We start from the raw sequence: 25,005 nt of genomic DNA on the forward strand, positions 1-25,005 counted from the left end.
GTCACTCCCGTTTTTGTTATAAAACTTGATATAACTGAAATGATTCTCTGGAAAATGGAATAGCCATATTCAAATTATGCTACCATTTATTTACAGAAAGTATTTTTGTTTTATAAACTTTTACTGCTTATGCTAAAAACTAGGTGACAGGAGACCTACAGCCCAGCCTTGGCCTCACTAACAACTTGTGTCATTTTATTTTTTTAAAGATTTTATTTATTTATTTGACAGAGACAGACACAGCGAGAGCGGGAACACAAGCAGGGGGAGTGGGAGAGGGAGAAGCAGGCTTCCCGCCGAGCAGGGAGCCCGATGCGGGGCTCGATCCCAGGACCCTGGGATCATGACCTGAGCCGAAGGCAGAAGCTTAACGACTGAGCCACCCAGGCACCCCAACTTGTGTCATTTTAACAAGTCACAATCTATCTGTGCCTCTGTTCATCTGCAAAGCAAGGATATAGTATTAATTCACTCAATATATGTTTACTGAGGCTGTCTTTATACATTCTGTACTATTATACTGCATTGTGATTATAATGATGACCAAAAAATATAGTCTGTGCTCTAAAGGAGCTTACAATCTAGTGTTTTATTTAGGTGATGAAAAAATTAGGAGAGAAACGTTAAGGCTTTAAAAGAGATGATGTTGTAGCTGCCATCAATTGTGTACCATGTGCTAAAGGTTTTCCCATATATTTTTAGTTTAATTCTCACCAAAACCATCCAAGGTTGGCATTATTCTCATTTAACACTGAATTAACTAAAGTAGTTAATTCACTACCGATGTCCAAAGCTTGGTCCTTAGCATATCAGCACGGTGACCTGGTCCACTAGCTGGGGCCTAAATTACTTGTTCCTTAACAAAACTCCACTGAGTGCTGCAGTTCCTAAACGAAATCTGTAATGATCATAAATTTAAAAAAATGTTTGGAAACAATTCCCAAAGCCGTCAATACTCTTTGTTGAATTCAGGAATAGTTTTTATACTCATTGGATCAGACCGTGTAGCATTTGCTACTTGAAATATTTAAACACAATTGGCATACAGGATGTAACACTGGCCTTCAGATTCTAATTCAAATTGTGTTTAAACTTTTGATTTTTTGTTGAAAGGTATTTAAAAATATTATTAACCCTGCAAAAATATGGAAATGTTTCAAAGAACTTAAAAAACCATTATATGTTTAATTTATTATATTTACTAGATTAAGCACTTTGGATCTTATGAGTCAAGCATATGAAATGCTGTTTAAAAGAAAATCAAATATATTAAATGTGTAAATGATGTTAAGGTGTTTAAGGAACTTGAATTGTAAATGTAACTGTTTAAAAAATTTATTCAACTTAAATGAACTTTATCAAACATTAATTAAAAGTCCTCTTGAAAGTGATTACTAAAATGTACTAGATTTCTAAATGGAATATTTTTAAGTTAAACTTAAAAGCTTAACTTTAATAACTAATTATACAGTCTTCTCTATTAACAAACTGCCCTTGCAGAAACCAAAAGTAGTCTCAATGGTAAGTAGTAGGTAAATTACTATTCCACTAGTCATAGTTACTTGCACCAGGGATGGAATGCCTAACTCATCATGCCTTCACTAAACAAGGATTTGTAAAATTGGGATTTATAATCAAATTTCTTGATCTGGGAAGATGTAGGAGACTGGGACTAGTATGTTCAAGTCACCAATAGAGAAAGCTGGTCTGCACTAAGGAAGGAAAATAGAACCCAGGTCCAGAGAAAATAATAAAGTCAAGATCATCCTGCCTCAGCAGGTCAGACTAGAGAGAAGCCATGGTAGTAACTGATGGCTTTGTTTCGCTTATTTGTTCTGGTTGCACCTCTTCCTCCATGAGATTCTTTGAAATCCTGCTTATAAGTGATTTTTGCTTAGGTGAAAAAAAATAGATCATGTAATGTGATCATCGTTACTGTCAACTTATTAACAAAGCATAAATACGGTTTTGAAGTTCATCACATACTTTAAAATTTTAAGTTTTGCCAATATACAAAATACAAACAAGTAACATACTTTAGACTAACTTATCCCCTAAAGCTCTAGTCTAACAGTGTGCTCTATATCTACACCTAGATGTCACATTAGCACATTAAAACTGACCTTCATTAAACTAAAATCATGTACTTCTTCCCCAAATCAACTTCTCCTGACTGATCTTTCTTATGATGTTTCCTCCAACAGTAGAGCTCAAACTACAGTTATCTGTCTCTTCCTTAAAATATTCAGTATGGCAAGAATATTATAATATTTATTGAGTACCTATACTGTGCCAATCTAACAATTTTAGACATATCATTTTATCTAAATATTTTAACAACTTGGGGCAACTGGGTAGCTCAGTTGATTGAGTGTCTAGCTCTTGGTTTTGGCTGGGGTCATGATATCATGGGTTGTGGGATGGAGCCCTGCGTTGGGGGGGTGGTCTGTGCTCAGCGGGGAGTCTGCTTGGGGATTTTCTCCTTCTGCCCCTCCTCCCATTCGTATTCTCTCTCTCAAATAGATAAATCTTTAATAAATAAACACATAAATATTTTAATGACCTAAAAAGGTAGTTGCTATAATTTATCACCTTTTTATAAAGTTTGCTTAGTAAGGGGCGCCTGGGTGGCTCAGTTGGTTAAGCGGCTGCCTTCTGCTCAGGTCATGAACCCGGGGTCCTGGGATTGAGCCCTGCATCAGGCTCCCTGCTCAGCAGAGAGCCTGCTTCTCCCTCTCCCTCTGCCTGCCTCTCTGCCTACCTGTGCTCTCTACCTGTCTGTCAAATAAGTAAATAAAATCTTAAAAAAAAAAAGTTTGCTTAGTAAACTACCAAGGACACATAGCTGATAAAGGTCAGGACTAGATTTGAAACTGAGCACTCTGATTCCAGACAGAGCCCATATTCTTAAACATGATGTAATACTGCCTCATCATTTTAACTTAGGCCCTACTAAATTGTTCATAACTACAATAGTCCTAATCTATAGGATTCATGCATCTATAACTTACCTTACTATTGAAACTTCGTTCAGTATCACTTGATTCTATATAAAATATCAAAGTTTCTCTAACGTTCTCCAAATTAAGTCCAAAATCCTTAACCTTATTTTCAGCACTTTCACAATTTAGCTCTAAGCTTAAAACTACTACTCCAGACTTCAATCTTATTACTATTATCTAAACTTTATGCTCCATCCATTTACTACTAGCCATTCCCTCTGTATGCCTAGTACACTTTCATTTCTGCACCTTTATTCACGCTATTTCTTTTAACTCAAATGCCTCTGTGCATCTTCTATCAGTATAAATAATACTCATTCTTTAAAGCCAAGTATATCTAACACCTATGCAGATCATTCCAAGTTATCACCCTCCCCTTTGGAAAAAAGACCCTATTGCACTTACTAAAGGTCCGTTTTGCTTTATTATAGTTTTATACATTCACCCCTTATCTCCCACCCAATAAACTATACATTCCCTGATGGTTGATTCCAAGATTTATTCATCAGTATCATCTTCATAAGACCTGCTATATTATGTACCTGACAGATGTATAATAAATAGCCAAAGAATGCATATTCCATTCAGACAAAAGAGTAATCACAAAAATTATTGTTCTACAATCCTAAGTATGCTATGTCCATTCACAGAAATTGACCAGTTTTTTATTTCAGACCTATTCCAGTTGAAAGAAAAGTATTCCAGATCTTTAAAATCATACAGTTCATTTAAAAACACACACACATAACTGAGCTTGATAACAGTAAGGTAAAAAATCAAACCAAAATCTCATCTTTTGAAAAAAACCCTTTTTATTCTTATAAAAATTTTCAGTAAAGGCAACATCTAATATAATCTTAAACCATTTCCCTGAAATCAGTAAATGTTTTAGAATTTATACTACTATATTTCTAAAACTAAATCAAAATTTTCTCTCCCTATAAGCTACTGATCCCTATGAGCTATAGCATAGGTGGGACCTGCTGTTCATATAAATAATTTTCAACATATACATTAACTTATTCAACAAATACTTACTGAGTGCCTACCATGTGTCAGGCACTAGTCAATGCCTGGCAGAGACAAAAATCTAAACTACACATATTCTAGTGAGAGGACACAGAAAAATTTAAAAAGTACACAGTATGTCAGATGATGAAAGATGATCTGGATAAAAATGTAGAATAAAAAGGAGATAGGAAGTGCTGGAGTGAAGCACAGGGGAGAAGATACAAGGTAAAATCAAGTGGTCAAGGAAAGGCTCACTCTGATCAGAGTAGCGGCCCAAAGTAGATAAAGGAATACATACAGAAATCTGGGGAACAAGACTAGTCACAGGGACTAATACGTACAAAGGCCCTGAAACATAGTATCATCCCTTTTTTCACCTTTTCCACTAACTCAAAGCACCAAAACAAGTACTGGCTAACCTTATCTCTATATATTAGCTTAGTACAGCAAAGACACTGATTATTTCAAGTAGCAATGGCAATGTGAACAAAATAAAGAACAGAATCCAAAAAATTCAGAAGAATATTAAAAAAAAATGGTGCTCAGTTGATTCTGAGTTAAGCATGTGGAACAACCAAAGTTAATTATCAATGTCTTTAGAAATATTCATCAATACTTCTTTCTGCACAGTAAGCAAGTTGTATACTTCTCTATTTGATAAAGGAAAAATAAGAATTATTAAGCTACCTAATAATTTCAAGAATTCCAGTGGTTTGAGAAATGTACTTCAAAACTAAAAAAAGTGTTAGTCATTTTACTAGGTATCTTAGGTATCTTTTTAATATTCAAATATTGTTGGAGGCCTTATTTTTGTTCTCACTTTACAATATAAATGCATAAAGATATCATCTTGATACCACTTGTCACTACTGAAACAAATTTAGCAAGAAAATATAGGTTAATCATACCTCTAGTCTAAGGATATAATGAATAGAACTCTCTAACATCCAGTAGCAATCATTTAGATTGGTCTTCCTAACATCAGGTTTTTAAAAAATGAGAACAAACCACAATAAGATACTACTTCATACCCATTAGATGGCTGTGATCAAAAATAGATAGGGGTGCTTGGGTGGCTCAGTCAGTTAAGCATCTGCCTTCAGCTCAGGTCATGATCCCAGGGTCCTGGGATTGAGCCCCGCATCAGTCTCCCTGCTCAGTGAAGAGTCTGTGTCTCTCTCGCTCCCTCTGCACCCAACCCCACTCTGGCTATCTCTTTCTCTCAAATCAATAAATAAAACCTTTAAAAAAAAAAAACAGATAATAACAAGTGTTGGCAAAGATGTAAAGAAACTGAAACCCTCATACTCTGCTTGTCGGAATGTAGTGGAGGTACTTTGTAAAACAGTTTGGCAGGTCCTCAAAAGCTCAACATAGAGTTACCATATAACACAGAAATTCTAATCCTTACACACGTACAAAAGAGAAATGAAAAGACAAGTCCAGACAAAAACTTGTATACAAATGTTTATAGCAGCAATATTCATAATGGCTTCAAAATTAAAATAACCTTAAAAGATAAACAAACTATGGTAGATCTATACAATGGGATATTATTCAGCAATAAAAAATGAAGTACTGACATGCTACATGGATGAATCTTGAAAATATGCTAAGTGGAAGAAGCCAGTCACAAAGGATCACATATTGCATCATTCTGTTTATACGAAATGTCCACAATACATAAATCTATACAAACAAAAATTAGATTAGTGGTTGCTTAGGGATGGGAGGAGTTGGGAGGAAATGGGGATGACCGTTAATGTGTATAAGAGTTTCTTTTTGGAGTGATGACAAGGTACTAAAATTAACTGTGGTGACGGCTGCACAATTCTGTAAATACACTGAAAACTAAGAATTGTACAATTTAAAGCCATGAATTAAATAGTATATGAACTATATCTCAATAAAGATGTCATACATACACAATTTAAGTTAAATAATTTTTCAATATAAAGATTTTAAAAAGATCAACTAGTTACCTGAGATCTTCTGAATGCTTCTTAAAAATACAAAACCTTTTACTTGGACGGTTACTATGAAAACTGGAGAGACAAAACAGATATTATTAATTTAATTATATAGTAAGTCTTATTAATTTATAGCTTTATTAAGTTTGTACTTAAAGTTTCTAGTTTTACATAAAAGATCATGATATAATAAAATAATGCTTGCCATCCCTGTTTAACTCAAAGTTTTGTCCTAAATTCCACTTTATCCTTTTATTTTCTAATGACACATATTTCTCTAAGTATATTCTTATAAGATCAGTACCTCACCATTACATAAAAAAAGGAAATACTTAAAATTCTTTTTAAAAAGTAGCTCAAGCTAATTTTTTTCATCTGTTAAGGAAGAGTTGAAGACAATTAAATTTCTGCAAATAACATGAATCATTATCAATCATCATTTTTTTAAAATCATTTTCCAATCTTAACATGCCTGTATCAGGGGAGGGGGAGTAAAATCCAAATGATCTGTGAAGTAAATAGTACTTCAGCTAATTGCCACTGTTTACCATTTGTAAAATCAAATATTTAGAGAGTTCTTTGCAATTACTAGTAGAAGTTCTATAAAAAACAAACTAAAGCAGAACTCTTGAGCTAAAATAATGCTCCCCCTAAACACAAAACAGAGAACCTCTAACCAAACTTTGTAGCCAATGATAATAGCTTTCATATACCCTTTTAAATCTAGTAAAGAAAGCTTTCCTGTATTAGACATCCAGGATTAGCTTTAGCACAGTACTACTCAAAGTGGAGTCATAGACTAGTAACATCAGCATCGCCTAGGAGCTTATTTAGAAATGCAAATTCTTGTGCCCCCCACAAACCTAACTGAATTAATCTCTGGCAGTGGGGTTTACCAGAACCTGTTTTAACAAGTTTCTCCAGTAATTCTTACGCAACCTAAAGATTGAGAAGCGGTAGCCCTAGTTTGCACTGAAAGACTCAAAGCAGCCAACACACCAGGTCAATGGTAACTCTCGGATACAAAGTAACCATCACCAGTACAGCATGTACTGTATGGGGAAAGAAATACTGTGACTTGCCAGAATCCCCAGAAAATGTCCTCAGAAGACTTCTAAGTCATTTCTTCAATTTGGGGATAACGACTATTAAATATAAGACATTTATATGAATATCTTATAAATATAAGACAACAACACAAAAATATTAAGTCGGTTTTTTTTTAGAAGAGAACATTGGGGGTTAGGAAACACTGAAATTATATGCAAAAATTTGTGCACATAACTGTTTCTTCAGAAGAATAAATCCAAGATTTTATCTGATGCTCAAAGAATGTGAACCAAAGTAAGTTATTTTTTAAATGAGATTTAAAAGTTACTTTTTAAAAGTTATTTTTTCTTTTTCCTCAATTTTGGTTTGAGAAGAAAAAAAAATTACATTTTAGGGTCTTTGATGGCTTCCATTCTGTCTACAACTTGTAACTTATTAAAATGTTGGTAATTTTAAAATTCTAGTTGTCCGAATCCAGTTTTAATTTAGTTTCCAATCTACAAAAAAACTTATAGTGCCTCTTTATTTATATTTGTTACACAAATTCCATCCTTTTATTATTATTCTTGTATTATAGTCTATAGCTCACAAATAAGGAGGAAAAAAATTCTTTTTCCTATTAGATCTGCATAAAGTTAATAACAATATAGAAATAAATCTTAAGAAAAGAGAAAAAAGGTTATAATTTTAAAAACAACAAAGTAAAAACATATGTTAAAGTCTAGGTTTTAAAAATTCACCAACTGGTTATATGACTGTACATAATTATCAAAACTCATTAGGCTATTCTCTAAACATAAGTTAATTTCATTGTTTATAAATTATACCTCAATAAGACTAGAGGTGAAAAAACTCCCTTTGACCGTATTTTCTTAATAATCTTAATTCAGTACCATTAACAACTTTTTCTGATGAAACACAAAAGGAACATCAACAATATTGATGGTATGCCTACTACTTAAGACATTACACTAGAGGTTGAAGATACAAAAAAAAAAAGAGGGCAAACTGTCAAAGTCCAGGGGTGAGTGGGGGGAGGGGAAAAAGTCAAACAACATCTAGCACAGAATAAACGCCTAATAAGTGCTTTTAAATGACTACATCTTCATAAATAATTATAAGATAAACGTTAATAGTGATACATACAAAGTTTTGTGGCTGCATGAAGGAAAACTGCAAGTAAATGGAATAGAAGCCAACTAACAATCAGGACTTCATTTCAGTTAAGAAGGTCACTACTGCCTTGCTCCAGACAAAGCAAAGAGCAAGATACAGCAGGATTTTCAGGAAAAAAGCACTAAAGGAGCTGGAAAAGTGGTTAGAAATTAAATATTGAAAAGTCTTATACTCTCCAGAATATTTGAACTTCATGACTATTAATGTTAGGAAGGCAAAGGATTTTAGGCCAAAAATGACCTGATCAGACATGCCTACTGTAGTAACAGAAGAAAGGAAGAACTGGAGGGGGTAGGGGGCAGACTGTAGACAGGACATCAGTTATGATGCTATCACAATATTCCAATTGTTCTTCTAATGACTATTACTTAATGCCAATAAATCTATACAAAAATATATAATGAACTCAAGCATATCTTATAAAAATTAATTCAGTGCTCTGTCTTATCCATTGTATAGGAACAAACTGTTATAGCAGCTTTCTTTTTCCTTGGAAAAATTTTAGATCATCCTTCTAAGCCTACGTGAAATGTCATTTAGAGAATACCTCCCCTTATTTCCTGTTGAAAGAACTCATTCTTACCTTCTTGTGCTCTCATAGTCATCTGTTTACCACCTTAAGTTAGGTAAATATTATCTCTCCTACTAAAACTGTTAAAATTAGAGGCAAGGACTTTATCCACAATACCTAATAATGACAACTTATAAATGATAACAGCTATAATTACTTGAATATCTCCTAAGTAAAAATCATTTTATTAAGCACTTTAAGTACATTTTCTGTAATTATCACAATGACTTTCTTTTTGAGAAAAGGAAACTGGGAGTCAGGTTAAGTAACTTGCCCAAAGTCACAGGTAATAAATAAGTGGTGAAGCTTGGATTCAAATCCAGATTTGTCTGATTCTTCACCACCAGCTTGCCATACTTCTTAGCAAATAGTAAACTCTGCTAGAAAAAGAGATATTAAATACTTATGTCCATAACTTAATTCTATTACATGTAGAGAAAAACCTTTCTTATACATCATGTTGAGGAATAACAATATTATATGGTAATTTGTTTCCATTTTTTTCAGGTGACTTATAGTGCTACCTGAAGGCTACAAGCAAATAAGGTGCAGTAATTTAAACAACCAAACCCAAATAATACTATTTGTTTAAAAAAATCACTTAAAATTACATGTTTAATGATGCTCTTCTTCAAGAGTCTTATTCCAAAAAGTTTCCAAATGCATCAAGATTTTTTAATATCCTCTTGAGATTTTATTTAGAGCTTTTTATAATTACAACAAACAATGACTTGCTATTTGTAATGTGCTAGATGACATGGCGAATACAAAGAGCCCCTTCTCAAGGAAATAATACAGACACAAATATAATAAAAGGCAAAATAAATGAATGATACACAGCTCAAAGTGAGGAATGATCCTTGTGAGTGGTTGTGGTGATCAGACACTCCCAAAAAAAGGTAAATGGAGAGGAAGAATAGGGACATTCTAGAGACTTAAAAAGAATAAGGAATCACCACTGACAAAAATGAGTTATGCAGGGGCGCCTGGGTGGCTCAGATGGTTAAGCGTCTGCCTTTGCCTTGGGTCATGATCCCAAGGTCCTGGGATCGAGCCCCACATTGCGCTCCTGGCTCAGTGGGGAGCCTGCTTCTCCGTCTTCCTCTTCCCCTGCTCATGCTCTCTCTTTCTCTCTCTGTGCCACAAATGAATAAACAAAATCTTTTAAAAAAATGAGTTATGCAATAAACTTTACTCTGGGGAAGAGTAGTCAGTTTATGGGAATGGGGCAAATATGAGACCAGAGGGAAAAAGACCAATTGAGAGTACAGAGGTGGTATAGGATAGAGATTAAAGGTACTCATCCACTGGAGAAAATGAAGCTCCTACACATACAGAATTCAACCTATAATATGATCCACACTGGGCAGAGGTAATGGTGGCCATTCAATGGGAGATATCTAAGACAGGGAAGGAGGCAAGTGTACCAGTAGATAAAAAGGAAAAGAAAAAAGCTAACAATGAGTAGGAGCTCAGTGTGTGAAGACCATGAAGTGCAGGGTTGGGGCTCACTGGGGAACTGGAAAAAGGGTATGGAGGGAGGTGGGCTAATCGGCAATGTTGGAATAGAATGGATTTGAAGGTTCTATAGGACAGGTGGGAAGCCTATGATAAATGGGAGAGGGAAAGGTGAAACGATCCTTGGTTTAACAAAACAGAAAACATTTTCCAATTTGACCCCCTACAAATTAAGGCTAGAATTAAAGCCCCATTCGGGCAACCATGTATTTGTCCACACAGCAGTATACTGGGGGAAAGGATACCTGGGGCCTGGTTTAGAGGAAATGGAATATAGGTGTAGACCACCGCAGTAGTTGGGAAGCAGAGTAGCAGAATGCAAAAAGGGGAGTCTCAGAAAGCCATGATGCACAGTGGCTGATTGAGAGAACTCCACGAGCTTAAGAAACTTGGGATAGTGAACTGTTTCCAGCTGGTGTTCCACATGCACAGAAATGATGCCCTGAAAGAGTATTTGGGTAGTTGTTGTGTGAATTCTGGACAGATGATAATGTTTGGTTCATTCTTTTTAGATGCTAATGAGTCAAAGGTAAAAAAAATATATAAAATAATTGGAAATACAGAGTTGGATCTCAGGAAAACTAAGGATTAAAATTGGAAGATTTAAAGTTGAAGGGTAAAAGTGACAGTGGTTAAGTTACCAAAAAAGGAAATGTAAAGAAGCATGATGAGTTAAAGGAAGAAAAGGCAATGAAATAAAGTAGCCAAAAAGGAAGAAAAAAGATAGTGGTAACAGTTTAACAGAAGCTAAAGAGAATACTTTCAAAAGTGAGTGATGACAACTTCAAATACTCTAAAGAGGTCATGAAGTAGTAAGAGTGAAAAAAGTGAATAAACATGGTGATAAATGATCTTTAAAGGAGCAATGTTAGTTGGTAGATGGGGATGATACTCAAAAAGTAAAGAAATGAATCACAAATAAGCTAGTAAACACTTTTTTTTTTGGAGCCCTTTAAAGTAGGCTCCATGCCTAGCGTGGAGCCCAACACAGGGCTGAACTCACGACCCTGAGGTCCTGAGACTGAGACCTGAGCTGACATCAAGAATCAGACACTTAACCAACTGAGCCACCCAGGTGCCCCATTACAAATATTCATGGTAAGAGGAAGACAAAAAATAAGGATAGTAGGCAGTAGGGACAAATTCCCTTCATCTTAAAAAAATTACCTGAAAATGTTTTTAAGTAGAAGGAACCTGGGAGAGAGAAGAAATGAAGTTGTAAGTTAACTGAACAAGAAGACTGTGTAAGAACTAGAGGAGACAAGGGACAGGGTTAGCTTTGGAGAAATAGAACATATGTGATTTCTGAGATCAATGTCTAGAATAAAAGTAACAAAGAAAAACATTTGACGTTTTAGATTATTTAAAATAAGGATGACTTCCGACTGAGTACCTACTAGTAGACCAGGTTAACAGCTACGAGACTAAAATAAAATCTCCAGAGTACTGGAAAAAGTTTAAATAAACACTGTAGATAAAACACAACATCAAAAACTAATGATGTACTATATGTTGGCTAACTGAATATAATAAAAAAAACTAAAAAAGAAGTATTAAAAAATAAAGAAGTATTTTAAAATAAAAAGATAGGACCCAGTCAAAGTTAAAGACTACAAAGTCAGAGTTGACTGAATCAAACACCGGTTGAGTAGTCTAGAACTGAGCATAAACTTCAGGAGAGGAAGATGTTCTAGTTTCATGTTGGGTTTTATGCCAAGTAAGCACGACTAAAAATGTAAAGGATTCCAGAACAAAAACAAAGCAGCAATCAAAACAGATGACCGTGAGGGTGAGGTTGACTATAAAATTAAATAGGTGCTGCTGGACTGGAAAAAGGAGTCAAAGTCCTAAAAACTCAAAAGGAGTTACCCCTACAGGGTAACAGGAGTTGGAAAGAAATGAACAGTGGGTATGATGAGATTAAAATGGTACTGTGGTATAAGAAAGGGGGTACAATAACTTAACAGTTGATGTGAAGCACTGGCACTGAAGAAGTCCAGATACCTGATGTCAGGCTAATAAGGGGGAAAGAATGTATGAGAGAGGTGTTAAGCCATCAAGAAAGGTGGGCAAATCCTTGAAAAGAGTAGCTAAGAAGTGACCAGAAAATAACATAGAGGTCATTTTATGAGCTGTAAGAAAATCACTATCATACTTCAGTTCTAACTTAAAAAAAAAAACCACCTCACTTTGAAAAATCAATCTAACTGCTCTATATCTAAACAATTTTTGACTATTTTTAAAAAAAAAATAAAAATCCATCCTAAGGGATGCCTCTATTAATGAGATACAAATGAAAGCAATGTGGGCTGTGAAGGCTTTCTCTGCATAGAGCAAATATTAGGTACTCAAATAACCCAAGTTGAATGAATTAATAAAAAAGAATTCCAACAACAGTGCCCTCATGACTGGAATAGTCTCTCATTCCACTGAATTAATGCAAGGATAGATGGTTTGATGGATAGATGGACAGAGACAATGGATTAGAGAGAGAGAGAGAGAGAGAGAGAGAAACAGACTGAATAAAGTTCCTAAGATCATTAAAAATCCTAGAGTCCCTCAAAGTAACTGCTCTGAAAGAATAATATTCATGAGATTACATGTATTTGTTTGGTAAATATATTTAAAACATTTGACTTTCTATATTTGAAAATGACCATTTAAAAAATTCTATAGGAAAAAAAAAAGCCCATAGAGAAACCATTTCCCTAACAAACCTATCCTAATTTCTTAGTCTAACTGTTCTCACAATTTTAGTTCCAGTAATTTTATGAGTTACGATGCTGGGAAAATAGTTCCAGGCATTATCCTAAAAGTTCCCTATTACGAGACATTTAGCTCCTTAAAGAGAAAAATTGGCTTCTAAAAGGATAACTGTTTTAAAACAAACTTTCTGAACTATAATTTTAATTGGTAATTACCGATGTTTAACTCATCTTACCTCATCATATGATTTACATAGGCTTTGCTACAGCTAGTGTTGTATCTGCAAAAACTACAATGGACATACGTAGGAAAGTGATTTGCAAAATCTTTTATTTCGGAACAACACTCAATGCACTTGTGAACTCCCCGACGATACCTTATGGAGATATAAAGAAAATGATAAAAATATATTTTAAAACAAAAATAATAAGGAAGGGCCTTATTAATATTCTGTTAATTAAGGCCAAGGTGTTTAAATGAACATAAGAGTTATAATTTGAAAAATCTGTTATGGAACAACAACTAGAGTAAGTGTAAACAATCTAACATAAGTCAGTGTTTTTCATTGGCATAAAAGGGATTAAATTAAGCAATACAAACATCACAAGATATAAGCACAACATATAATAATACCAATATAATAAATGAATATTATAAAAAATAATTCAAGTACTGTTCAATAGTTGTAAAAAAATACCTTTTTATTATTTGCTTGGCCTTTATGTCATAGTGATAGCATATAAATGTACAAGAGAGCTGTGTAGTAGAGTAAATCTATATTAAATAAAGTTTTTATACTTAAGATTAAATTAGTGTTATATATGAGGAATAAAAGATTACCTTAAGTTCCTCAATGCTGTATTGACTTTACTTTTTTTATTGCTACTAGCCAATGTGCTTTGTTTCTTTTGCATATTAGAGATTTTTGATTTATATTTAGATTTACTTCCATTAGGCTTACTTGCATTAGGTTTACTTGTATTGGATTTAGTTGGATTAGGTTTGCTTGTGTTAGATTTTGTGGGATTTTTAGCAGTTATATTTTTAGTCCTTGGAGGTGAGAGCTGAAGGGTAGAAGTGCTTGCACTAATGGAAGGTGTAGTTGAAGATCCTGACTGAAGCGGTCCAACTGAAGCTCGAATAGTAACCTACAAAAATGGATAATGTTTGCTTTAGAAAATTAATCATGGCATTAGTATTAAAATATCACTGTATAACAAAAAGTTAAACATCAAGTATTTGGAAAGGGCAAGTATAAACTATAACTGGATAAGTCTTCCATTTATTCTAAATGTTCATACCAATTAAATTATATTAAACTTGATATTTATTCACTTGTAATAGTACATTTTCTGTATTGATATCAGTCATGTTAACAGTTATTAATGTATAATTAGGAGTTAATGCAAATTATATGATTATTGAAAGAGCACATTCCATAGCTATTTTTATGCTCTGATATAACTTAAATAATTCACAAACACAGAGATCAAAATTTAAATCTCAGAGCCCAAAAAATAATTCTAGAAAGGCCTGCATTACCCCTCAAAAACTATAAAACAAAAAGATCTAGAGTAAACATGACCTCCTCTTTCCAGGGGCTCATTAGGCAGGATTTATGTATACAAAGGTTATGGGAGCGGTTACATTAATTCATTATACTGATGGAGAATTTAGTAATATTTAGAATTTCCTTAAAGAGAACTAATATAAAGCTTATCATTTAGTATCCAGAAATTATATTTGTTGGTTGGCAATGAAAAACAATTGCCTACCAACATTCTCATTAATCATTTAACTATACTTCTCCCATGTATTTGAGGAACAGACTATGAGGAAGTCCTATGAAATACATGTGTTTTGGTTTCACACAAAAGCACTGGACTAGGAATCAAAAGACCTGAGGTTAAATCTCATACCATGCCTTCCTAGCCATGTGACCTTGAGTAAGTAACTTATCCTCTTCTTTATCTATAATATGGGGCAATAACTGCCTTATCTTTCTCATTGGATTGCTGTATGGATTAAATAATAGAATGTATGAAAAAGCATACCGAAAGCCTTATTCTAAGGTGTTATAAAAACATTTAGTATCATTATTAATATTATTACTATTATTAATAAGGGAAAATATGAGAGAGGACTGCACTGCTTACATTAGTGTTCTGCATGTCTAGTCCCAGCATGGAATGAATGGACTGCAGGGAAGGATGCTGGATAGCTTCTCTTGCTCTAGGTCTTCAGAGCATGGCTTTATATTGTTTTAGTTAATTCAAATAACAGACATACCCACATTCAAAGGTAAGTACCCAAAGCCAAATATAAATGTTTTGGGGATTATTTCACTTTGGATTATCCATGCCTCTGTTTCCCTCCACTGGAGCAAATATTCAAGAGCTGACTGTATATAAAGAAGTCAGAGAAAACAGAGGTATATAAGGCAAAAAGGGAAAAGTAAATTACAATCATCAGTATACAGTCAGACATGTTGTTTGCTCACTTAAAACATAATGCTATCCAGCAGCAGAACTTGCTTCTCTGACAGGAGACTCAGTAATAACAACGTCAATAAACATCTGAGAACCTATGGCACTCAAGGCACTATACCAGATGCTGAGGACACAAAGATAAAACATGAGTCCTGATCTCAAGCATCTTATAGTTTAGCAGATAAAACCAACATATACACTACCAACTGGAATAACTCAAACACAGCCTATATAAAATTGACACAACCCACTGACCCAGGGAATAGTTAATCTAATTGCACTTTTTACAAAGGAATATCACTTTAGCACAGCACACACCACTGACCATAAAACAATGGTCAGAAGGTTTTTTTCCTAGATATAGGAATGATAAAACCTAAAATTAAAGGCTTAATAAAAATCAGACATCATTTTTTAAAGTATTAAATTCAATAGATAAAAGAAGGCAGGAGTTAATTTCTATTATCATACAAAATGTTAAAATACAACACATTTAAACTCACTTTTGTTCCAGGAGGCAATCCTTCCAGTTGTTTAGGTTTTATAAATGTTCTATGATGTTGAGTCTTATGATCCATTTTCTCTTTGCATGTCAAAAATTGCAGTCTGCATTTTGTACAACGATGTATTCCTTTTTTCTATTTTAACAGAAAAAGGGAGGAAAAATAATTTCTACAACCACAAATGTTGTATCCTTAAACTGCTCTAATTTTAATGATACCTAAATAATTTTAAAACTAGTATTTTATATCACCCATAAAAATAACAGCAAATTTTATCTCATTTTTTAAAACACTCTGCATTAGTATTTGGGTTTCAAAAATGTCTATTCCTATACAAAAATTGAACATAAAAATTCTATCTGTAGGTTCTAATGAAAGTTCTCTCAACAGTGGTGTGAAAGCCCATCAAATTATAATTTTAAAGTGTTTAGACACATGATATAGTTTAAAAAAGCTATACTATGTTTTTATCCTAGACAAAAGTAAATTCTTTTTAATTTTTGCTATTTCCAGTTGGTTGACAAGTTGGTAAAATAAATTTAATTAACCAGATATTTCAAAGAAGGTTGTTATAGAAATGGTTGTATAAAGTAGTGCTGTCTAATGTAACTTTCTGCAATGATGAAAATGTTCTACAGCTGCACTGTCCAATATGGTAGCCACTAGTCACATACAGTTACTGAGCAACTGAAATGTGCTAAGTGCAACAGAAGAACTGATTTTTTAATTTTATTTAACTTTAATTGATTTTAACTTCAATAGCCACATGAACATTGAACAGAGCTGATATGGAGACATAAATCAGAACAACTACTGCCAATCTATTTACTGACTGAGATCCCTTGAGTGAGTCCCTCTTTAAACCCAATCCTGTTATTATTCTACAGCTGGAAAGCAAGACCCAAGAGAAATCTAAATCACTCCCCCTTAACTACTTACTGGCACTGCCAGACTCCTGATCCAGTATTCTTTCTACATATAATAACTACAATTTACATGCTCTCATTAAGAAATGATATATATATGTACATATATATAAACTTAAACAATACATAAATACAAAAGAATGTTTCCTCAAAAATTACAGTCTGCCAGATACATCACTATTTCCATTTAAATACGCTTAATCATTTATAAAATTCAAACAAGGTAATATACTGAGAAGTACACCTGGCACAGTTACTAGCATACAGCAGGCATTTCATAAATCAAAGCTCTTTACAAAATTCAAAGCAATGTATAAATATAATGCGTTTGTATTACTATTCTAGCTGCATCTTAAGATTATTTTGGAAGTGTGGTGCATTGGATTATATCGTAGATACAGGCAATTTTTAAAAACTCACTTATATGTGTTGAAGGAAGAGGCAGAAAATGAAAACTTGGCCAAGAAATAGATACTAAGACAACAGGACAGAAAGAAGTTCTCCAGAATCCGATTCCCAGAAATCTTTTTTCTATCTATAATCACTCCCCAGGTTACCTCATCCAGTTTCCTGGCTTTAAATACTATCTATCCAACTGTCTACTTGACATCACTAACTGAGGCTAATATGCATCTCAAATCAACATGGACAAAATTGAATTCTGGATTTTCTCCCTACCTCCCTGTCCCCCCAAATCTGTTTTCTCAGTCTTCCCCCTGTGACAGTATATGAAAATTCCATTCTTGCAGCTGCTTCAGACAAAAACTTGGTAACTCACTCACACACCCCATATCCAACGTATTAATAAAATCTGTCAGCTCTACCTTCAAAAACTTTCATAATCTTTCCACTCCTCATTACCTCAAACTACTGCTGCCATACTGGTCCAAGACACTCACCTGGACTCCTATCTTCTTCCTGTCATGTTCTTTCCTCCCTGGTGGTTTATTCTCCCCATAGCTGCCAATGATCTTAAAACACGGCAGATTGTTCACCCACTTAAATACTCTGATGGTTTTCCAAAGTCCTGTTTCTGGTTTACAAGGCTCTGCATGAACTGGCTTGCATTCTATTGAACAAGCTAATCTCCTATTAGTTTTCCTCTTATTTAGTTTACTCTGCTCTAGTCACAACTGGTCTCTTTGCTGTTCTCTGAGTACCTCATATGTACATTCACTTCAATGTTTACAGAATATTTCCTTTTCCAGATTTCCACATGGCTTATGCCTTTATTTCCTTCAGAGAGGCTCATGTTTTACCACACTACATACATAACAGCAACCGTTCCTCCACTCCCAATACCTCCCTGGTAGTCTCTATCCTCCACATTTTCCTTCCACAGTACTATGACCAGCTAGCAAGCATATACATTCACAATATAAACACACATATATTTATCTTTCTCTACTATGATTCAAATTCCAGAGGGCACAAACTTTGTTTTGTTCACTGCTATATAATACCCAAAATAGCCTCTGACACATAGTAAGGCACTCAATAAGTATTTGTTAAATAATTGGACTGTGAGGCAGAAAGCAAGACACTGATGGAGAAAGTGCATATGAGAAGCAGGTACAATTTAACTAGTTCAAAATGTCTGCCATTCCATTTAATGAACATTTGTCCAGACTCATGAGATAGAATATACTAATCTACTATTCTCTTAGCTGGACACAAGTCTTGCACATGTCTCCTGTGTATGAATGCATTTCAAAGTGATAAGAATGATAAAGAAACAGTACATTTTTTAAATAACATCATGTTCAATCAATGAAACAGTGATCTATTCCAAAGGTAGAGAAATAATGATCTGTTTTGAACTTTTTTGATATGCATACTCCACTGTTTGGGAGATTTGAGGGATTTAAGAGTAATTACGACTTTATGTAATTTCTGCCTTAGACCTAATTTCAATGTAAAATCTGGGTCTGTGGTAAAGCAGTAAAAGCCTGGGCTCTGAAGTCAAATTTTAATTCTGCTTTTTATTAGGTAGTAGGACACTGAGCAAGTTACATTCTCTAAAACTTTGTTTCCTCATCTAAAAGTTAGAAATAATAATACACATATGGTGATTGTAAAGATGATAATGCTTGTAAAGCACCTGCTGCTGCCATAAGGTAAGTGACTTCATATGTTAACTGGTTAACATTTTTATTAAAGATCTAATGAACATATTTGACACATCTGAAATCACTTTTATTATTTCTTAAAAGTCATATAAACTGGATTGCTAACTCTAAAATCACCAGAGACTTAAGACATCTTCTTAAAAAAAAGTTACAACCAAAGTCTTTGAAGACAATAAAATGTGCCATAGAATCAACAATTCTTATTGTCTAATAGCACACTAATGATATCTCAATTACAAGTTTATAGTCCTACTCAGCTATGGTGTTCCAGTCTTTGTAAATAATTATGCAAACTGTAAATATCTTGAAGGATGCTGATGATCCTTATTAATAGATTTCCCCCTCTTTACTGCTGACTTCCTATCTCCTGAATATTCCACATAAACAAAAGAAAATTGGCAACAATGGCAAGACAAGACATAAAACTCAGTGTATAAAAACCTTATAAACCACATAGCCCACATAGTGGGCCCACACATCTCTTTCATGATTATCATTCTTCCCATATCTACATCTCACTCTGGAGCTTTAGGAAAGCATGTGGGAAAAATTATGTTAAAAGGCCCATAATGAAATAGCACTACCATTTTATATCTCATTCTCCCATTCAAATTTAAGCCCAAAGATGAAAAAAAATTCTATTCCTCAAAAAATGTTAACATGTATTGTGCAAATAAAGGGCTCAATGGCCAAAAATGTCTGGGAACCAATAAGCCCTATACCCTTTGCTTGGAGATTTACAATATTCATTAGCATATTAAAAGCTCTGAGAAATCCTGTTTTAAAAAACAGATAAGCAAAACTGTTTGATATTGTAAATCTAGGCATTTACCAAATTTCTTTACTAGTAACAATTTAGGGGGAAACATCTATTAACACCTGATGGAACACTGTTGGGGAAACCTAGAATAGAAAGATTTTGTCAGAACTTCTCAAAGATGAGTATCATCCCAGTCACAACACAGGAGATACTAAATTCACTTGGATAAAGAAGGGGCTATATATATATAATATGTATATATTATATATATATAATATGTATATATTTTACACACACACAATGGAATATTAGTCATAAAAAAGAATGAAATCCTGCCATTTGCAGTGACATGGAAAGAATTATAGAGTATTATGCTAAGTGAAATAAGTCAGAGAAAGACAAATACTATATGATTTCACTCATATGCAGAATTAAGAAACAAAACAAGCAAACGTAGGGGGTAAAAAAAAAAAAGAGAGGCAAACCAAGAAACAGACTCCTAACTGTAGAGAACAAACTGATGGTTACAGGAGAGGAGGTGCCCAGGAAGATGGGTTAGAAAGGTAATGGGGATAAAGGAGGGCACTTGTGACAAGCACTGGGTGTTGTATGTAAGTGCTGAATCACTAATCACAGTATTACACTGTATGTTAATCAACTGGAATTTAAATAAAAATATAAAAAAAATTCACTTGGAAATTCTACTTTTATGATCTTTCCCAGTTAAAAACCACAACTTGATTTCATGATTATCGAATGACGAACTGAAAGCAAAGTGAGCACCAATCAGCATGCCAATTTCATCAATAATAAAAAAAAATATATATAATGCGCTGATTAGGGAGGTGGCAAAACTTGATTACATGATCAGATTCAGTAAATCCGGTGACTTCTGATTTTGGCAAAGACACTGTTTTTGCTCTTTCAAGCACTTAAGAACAGGATCAGTGTTACATAAAAGTTTTCACCCCAAACAAAGGATGGTGTAATTGCTTCAGGAAAAAAACCAGTAGGCATTAACATCAGAATTCAAGAGAAGGGTATTAAGTGCTAATACCGGATCCCAAAAATTTATATAGCAGAACTAGCAGAATCCATCCACAAAACAAGTGATGAATTCATATACCAAGCAGTAAGTGTCATTAATGTTTCCTTTATCACTGGCAGCTATAAAACACCACTTCTGGTCAATGATAACAACATGTATTCTCATCATAAGGGGGTTAAAAAGTGGAAATAAGGTTGGAAGAAAAAAAGGAAAACAAGATTATGAGTCCTCAATCTTTTCTTAGTTCACGCTCACCTTTACCCTGATAACTACCTTCAAAATCATTCCCATACTCCCTCTCGGACCCTGAAATATCCAATCTTATGGATATTCCACTCATCTTTCCTTTTTTCCTTCAATCCTGGGTTTCCGATTTCTAGCTTTCTTTCAGAATTTTCACTTATGAGCCACAACATCACCAGAAAGCAAGGAAAAGAAGTGGAAGTTTTACAAGTAATTCAACATAAATTGCAAATTGGTGTCATTTGGAAAATCTTGCTTCCCTTGCAGAACAATCTAACCAATGTTCTAAGTAATAATCTTTTTGCTAAAACAACATGAACAAATAAGAACTGGTAAATCTCACCTGATGCTTCATATAATGATGCATGTAGGGTGTTGCAATTTTAATAACTTTGAGGCAAAATGGACATAGCAAGTTCTTAGTGTTTTCATGGGATGTTCTAAAATGAGTTTCTACATCAGAAAATGACGACGATCTGTAATTGCAAACCTACAAATAAAGAAGGTTTAGTTTAACTTGAAAATGTATAATGATATACAATTACAAAGTAACAATGATAGGTCATTTGTTTAGAAGAACATCAGCTACAACTCATTCAGCTCTCACACCTATATAACCAAGAATCCCATTAATGCAAGCACCGAAAGATAATCTTTGAGACAGAAAAGTTACCTATCAAAGTTTAAGGATACTTCCCAAAACGTAAGTAGGTTCCCTTCTTTTTATCAGATCTTTTTATTTACCACCTCCATCTTGACTTGAAATTTCATATAAAATTTTTTTTCTGCTACATAAAACAGCACCTTCCTTTAGATTATAAATGGCCTCCAGGCTATGGCACTGGCAATATATTTTTATCTTCTTTTTCTATCTCTTCTTCAAATTCTGAAAAAATGCTAATCCCAAAGCATTTGGTAGGGTTCTCTGTAACTAAAAGCATTTCATACTTCCCTTGTATGCCTACGTTCTTCCTTATATGGTAAAATAAGTCCCTATGCTTGTCTTTCTGCCACAGGGCTTTTCTTTGTCCAATCGGGAGTAGGTATAAAATGGCCTGTGGGCCAATTTCAACTCTCTGCTGACCCCACATACAACGCATGAGTTATGCCAAAGTTTTTTTATTAATAAATCGTTTACAAGAGGAATTTTAATTTTAGTAACCAATTTTATCTAAATGGTTGGGAAAATAAAAGAATATATTTCATGGCTCATGAAAATTATGTGAAATTCAGATTCCAGTGTCCATAGATAAAGTTTAAATGAAACAGAGCCAGATCAAGTCCATTTACTTGTTGTCTGTGGCTGCCTTTGTGCTGCAATGGCAGAGTTGATTAGTTGCAACACAGACGGTATGACCCTCAAAGCCTGGGGTGCTTTATATCTGGTGCTTTACAGAAAAAATTTGCTGACCCGTGGCCCAGTAGGTTTAAATCTTATCATCAAAACAACAGAAAACAAACAAACCAAACAAACACTAAGTATACAATAAAATATGTGTAGTATACCTGGCAAATATATGGCATTTCCCCAGGCTTATGATTGTCCTTCATATGTTGTAAAAGAATATGCTCTGTTTCAAATGATAATTCACAGATTTTGCAAATGGCTAAGAGTGGGGGGAGAAAAAGACATTACAGCATTTTAAGATATAGATATACATATTACACACACACAAATATCAAATCATTATGTTGTATAACTGAAACTATATGTCACTTATACCTCAATAAAAAAAAATCTATCTTCACCAGGCAAACAAAACAGATATATATAGGTAAAATTCATTTTATATATCTATATCAACAAAAATAACAATAGTATTGGCGTGCCTAACAGTTCTAAGTACTTTACTTACATTAGCTCATTTAATTCCCACAACAGCATTATGAAGCAGGTATTTCTATTATTCCCCATTATTCAAATATTAAGTAACTTGCCTAAGATCACATAGCTGTATTAAGAGGCAGACCTGGGATTTGAACTCAAGCTATCTAACTCTAAAATCTGTGATTTTAACTATGACTGTAGTTATTTTTCTTATTCAAGTTTAAATGAAGGGCATTAATTTCATATTTGAAAACTATGATCTGAGGTTTTTAATTTAGTTCCCCACATATAATGCACAGGTTATTTACTTTAATGAATTATTTATAAGAGGGGCTTTAATTTTAATAACTAGTTTTAACAATTTAGGTAAGTTAAAACTTTTCCAATTTTGCCCCCAAATTCCAAAGTCTTTTTCTTAATCTTATTTTTTTAACAAGCTTCTCAGAGTTTGCATCATCAAAATTAATACTATCCCATACTTAAGCAGAACTGTAACTTACTAGAAAATTCATGGGGTGTATGTGTGCTTTCAATGTGACACTGCAGTTGAAATGGTGTGGGAAACTGACGATAGCAGTGCTGGCAGGTGGTGTGGTTTTCCCAGCTCTCACTGCTCTGCTTCTCAAGTTCCAAATGGTGTTTCATGTGGTTCATAAACCTATAAATGATTGTCAACAGGTGCAAAAATTCAGATTTAAAAACAAAAATCTAACAAATAAGTATCTGAGTCTAAATCTTAAAAATATAGATATATTATTCAAAATAAAATCTCAAAAGCCTTAAAAGTCCTCTAGAAAACTGTGTGTTTTAAATAATCACTTTCATTACGTGGCCAAATAAACATCTTTGCTTCAAAAGAATTCATCAATGTAATTAATATGAAATATTACTAATTTGCTCAAATTCTTAATCATTTCAGAGTATTAAAATGTTTTTTAAAGATTAAAAAAAGCAGGCTTTTTTCCATACGTGAATACTATTTACATTTTTAAATAAAATACTTCAAAGGAAGGAAACCCTACCACCAAAAGCAGCTACAGTCATGAGAGAAATCTTTTAAGGCTGTGAAGATATACAATAGATTCCAGCTGTTTAAAAGACAAATTACTGGTATTTTTACTTGTGTCTTGGTTTCTAAATGCATGTAATAGCAATTTTAATGCCTACAATTACAAGAACCTTTTGTTTTATTTAATGACACTGGTTTACTGTTAGCACAGACTGTTCATTTTAACTTGCAGACTGTGCCCTTTGTAGGCAACGTCCATTTTTCAGTTTTACATTCTGCTATTTCAGCTTCCCTAAAAGGCTTCTTATGAGCAGGAACTATGACCTTCAACAGCAAAGAGTGCAATATAAATGGGAATACCTATTTAAAAGAGCTTACTGAAGCTTTTTGCTGAATTTGAAAGTAAAGTTATAACAATTTTTAGTCTAGGTCAACTATTAACAATTATTCACTTTGAGCCCATAAAGGAAAGAATCTTGAAAGTAAGTGATAATGTCATTAATCTGGATAGCAGTCACCATGAAGGCTATAACATTTATCTCTTGTTCACACCTTCACAATAGTACTTCTCTTGAACAGGTTATGGCACACTTTGAAATATCTTTCTGTCCTCCCTTGGTTTTAACACCAGCTCTACAAACACCTATAGAAAATCTTAGTCTTGGCTAAATATTTATACATAGAGAAAAGGTCATGAGCCATTAAACTTTCAGCTCACAACTTTAAGCAATTAAAGTGTATCTATATAAAATAATCTCTTAACTAGCAAGCTTTCACGCAATCATTATATGAGCCCCCATTGGGAATGCAAGCTACTTAAACTAACAGATGGAAATGAGGAAAACATAAAAGCAAACTTCTTACAAGGATGTTCACAGAATAAAATAAACCTAACTGCTTTTGGTGACACTCAGTGTAGGAGAAAAAAAAAAATCATACCACAATATGTTGACAAGGCAGAGAGTAAAAATCTATAGCTACCATTTGTACCATTCTCTACAAACATCAATTTGTCTTCCCAGTTTTACTGTTAAGATAAATATTATTTAACATATATAACTTCTTT

General features: G+C 33.7%; 1 protein-coding gene across 9 annotated transcripts in view; it reads right to left on the reverse strand.

Annotated features, from left to right (window-relative positions):
* The window catches only part of ZNF280D (zinc finger protein 280D), a 131,628-nt gene that overhangs the window by 45,571 nt on the left and 61,052 nt on the right, over positions 1-25,005 (reverse strand). For 8 of the 9 annotated variants that reach the window (XR_003515561.2, XM_027568947.2, XM_027568949.2 and 5 more), the window contains 7 exons: positions 23,431-23,588; positions 22,609-22,709; positions 21,446-21,592; positions 15,997-16,131; positions 13,845-14,152; positions 13,240-13,380; positions 5,996-6,058 (listed from right to left, as the gene is read on the reverse strand). Coding sequence is in view for 8 of the 9 variants with exons in the window: in XM_027568947.2 (XP_027424748.1) it covers positions 5,996-6,058; positions 13,240-13,380; positions 13,845-14,152; positions 15,997-16,131; positions 21,446-21,592; positions 22,609-22,709; positions 23,431-23,588 (1,053 nt within the window). In the remaining variant the exon portion in view is untranslated. The remainder of the gene's footprint in view (positions 1-5,995; positions 6,059-13,239; positions 13,381-13,844; positions 14,153-15,996; positions 16,132-21,445; positions 21,593-22,608; positions 22,710-23,430; positions 23,589-25,005) is intronic. The other variant, XM_027568950.2, reaches the window with a different exon arrangement.

Source organism: Zalophus californianus, chromosome 6, assembly GCF_009762305.2.
Source record: "Zalophus californianus isolate mZalCal1 chromosome 6, mZalCal1.pri.v2, whole genome shotgun sequence".
NCBI lineage: Eukaryota > Metazoa > Chordata > Mammalia > Carnivora > Otariidae > Zalophus > Zalophus californianus.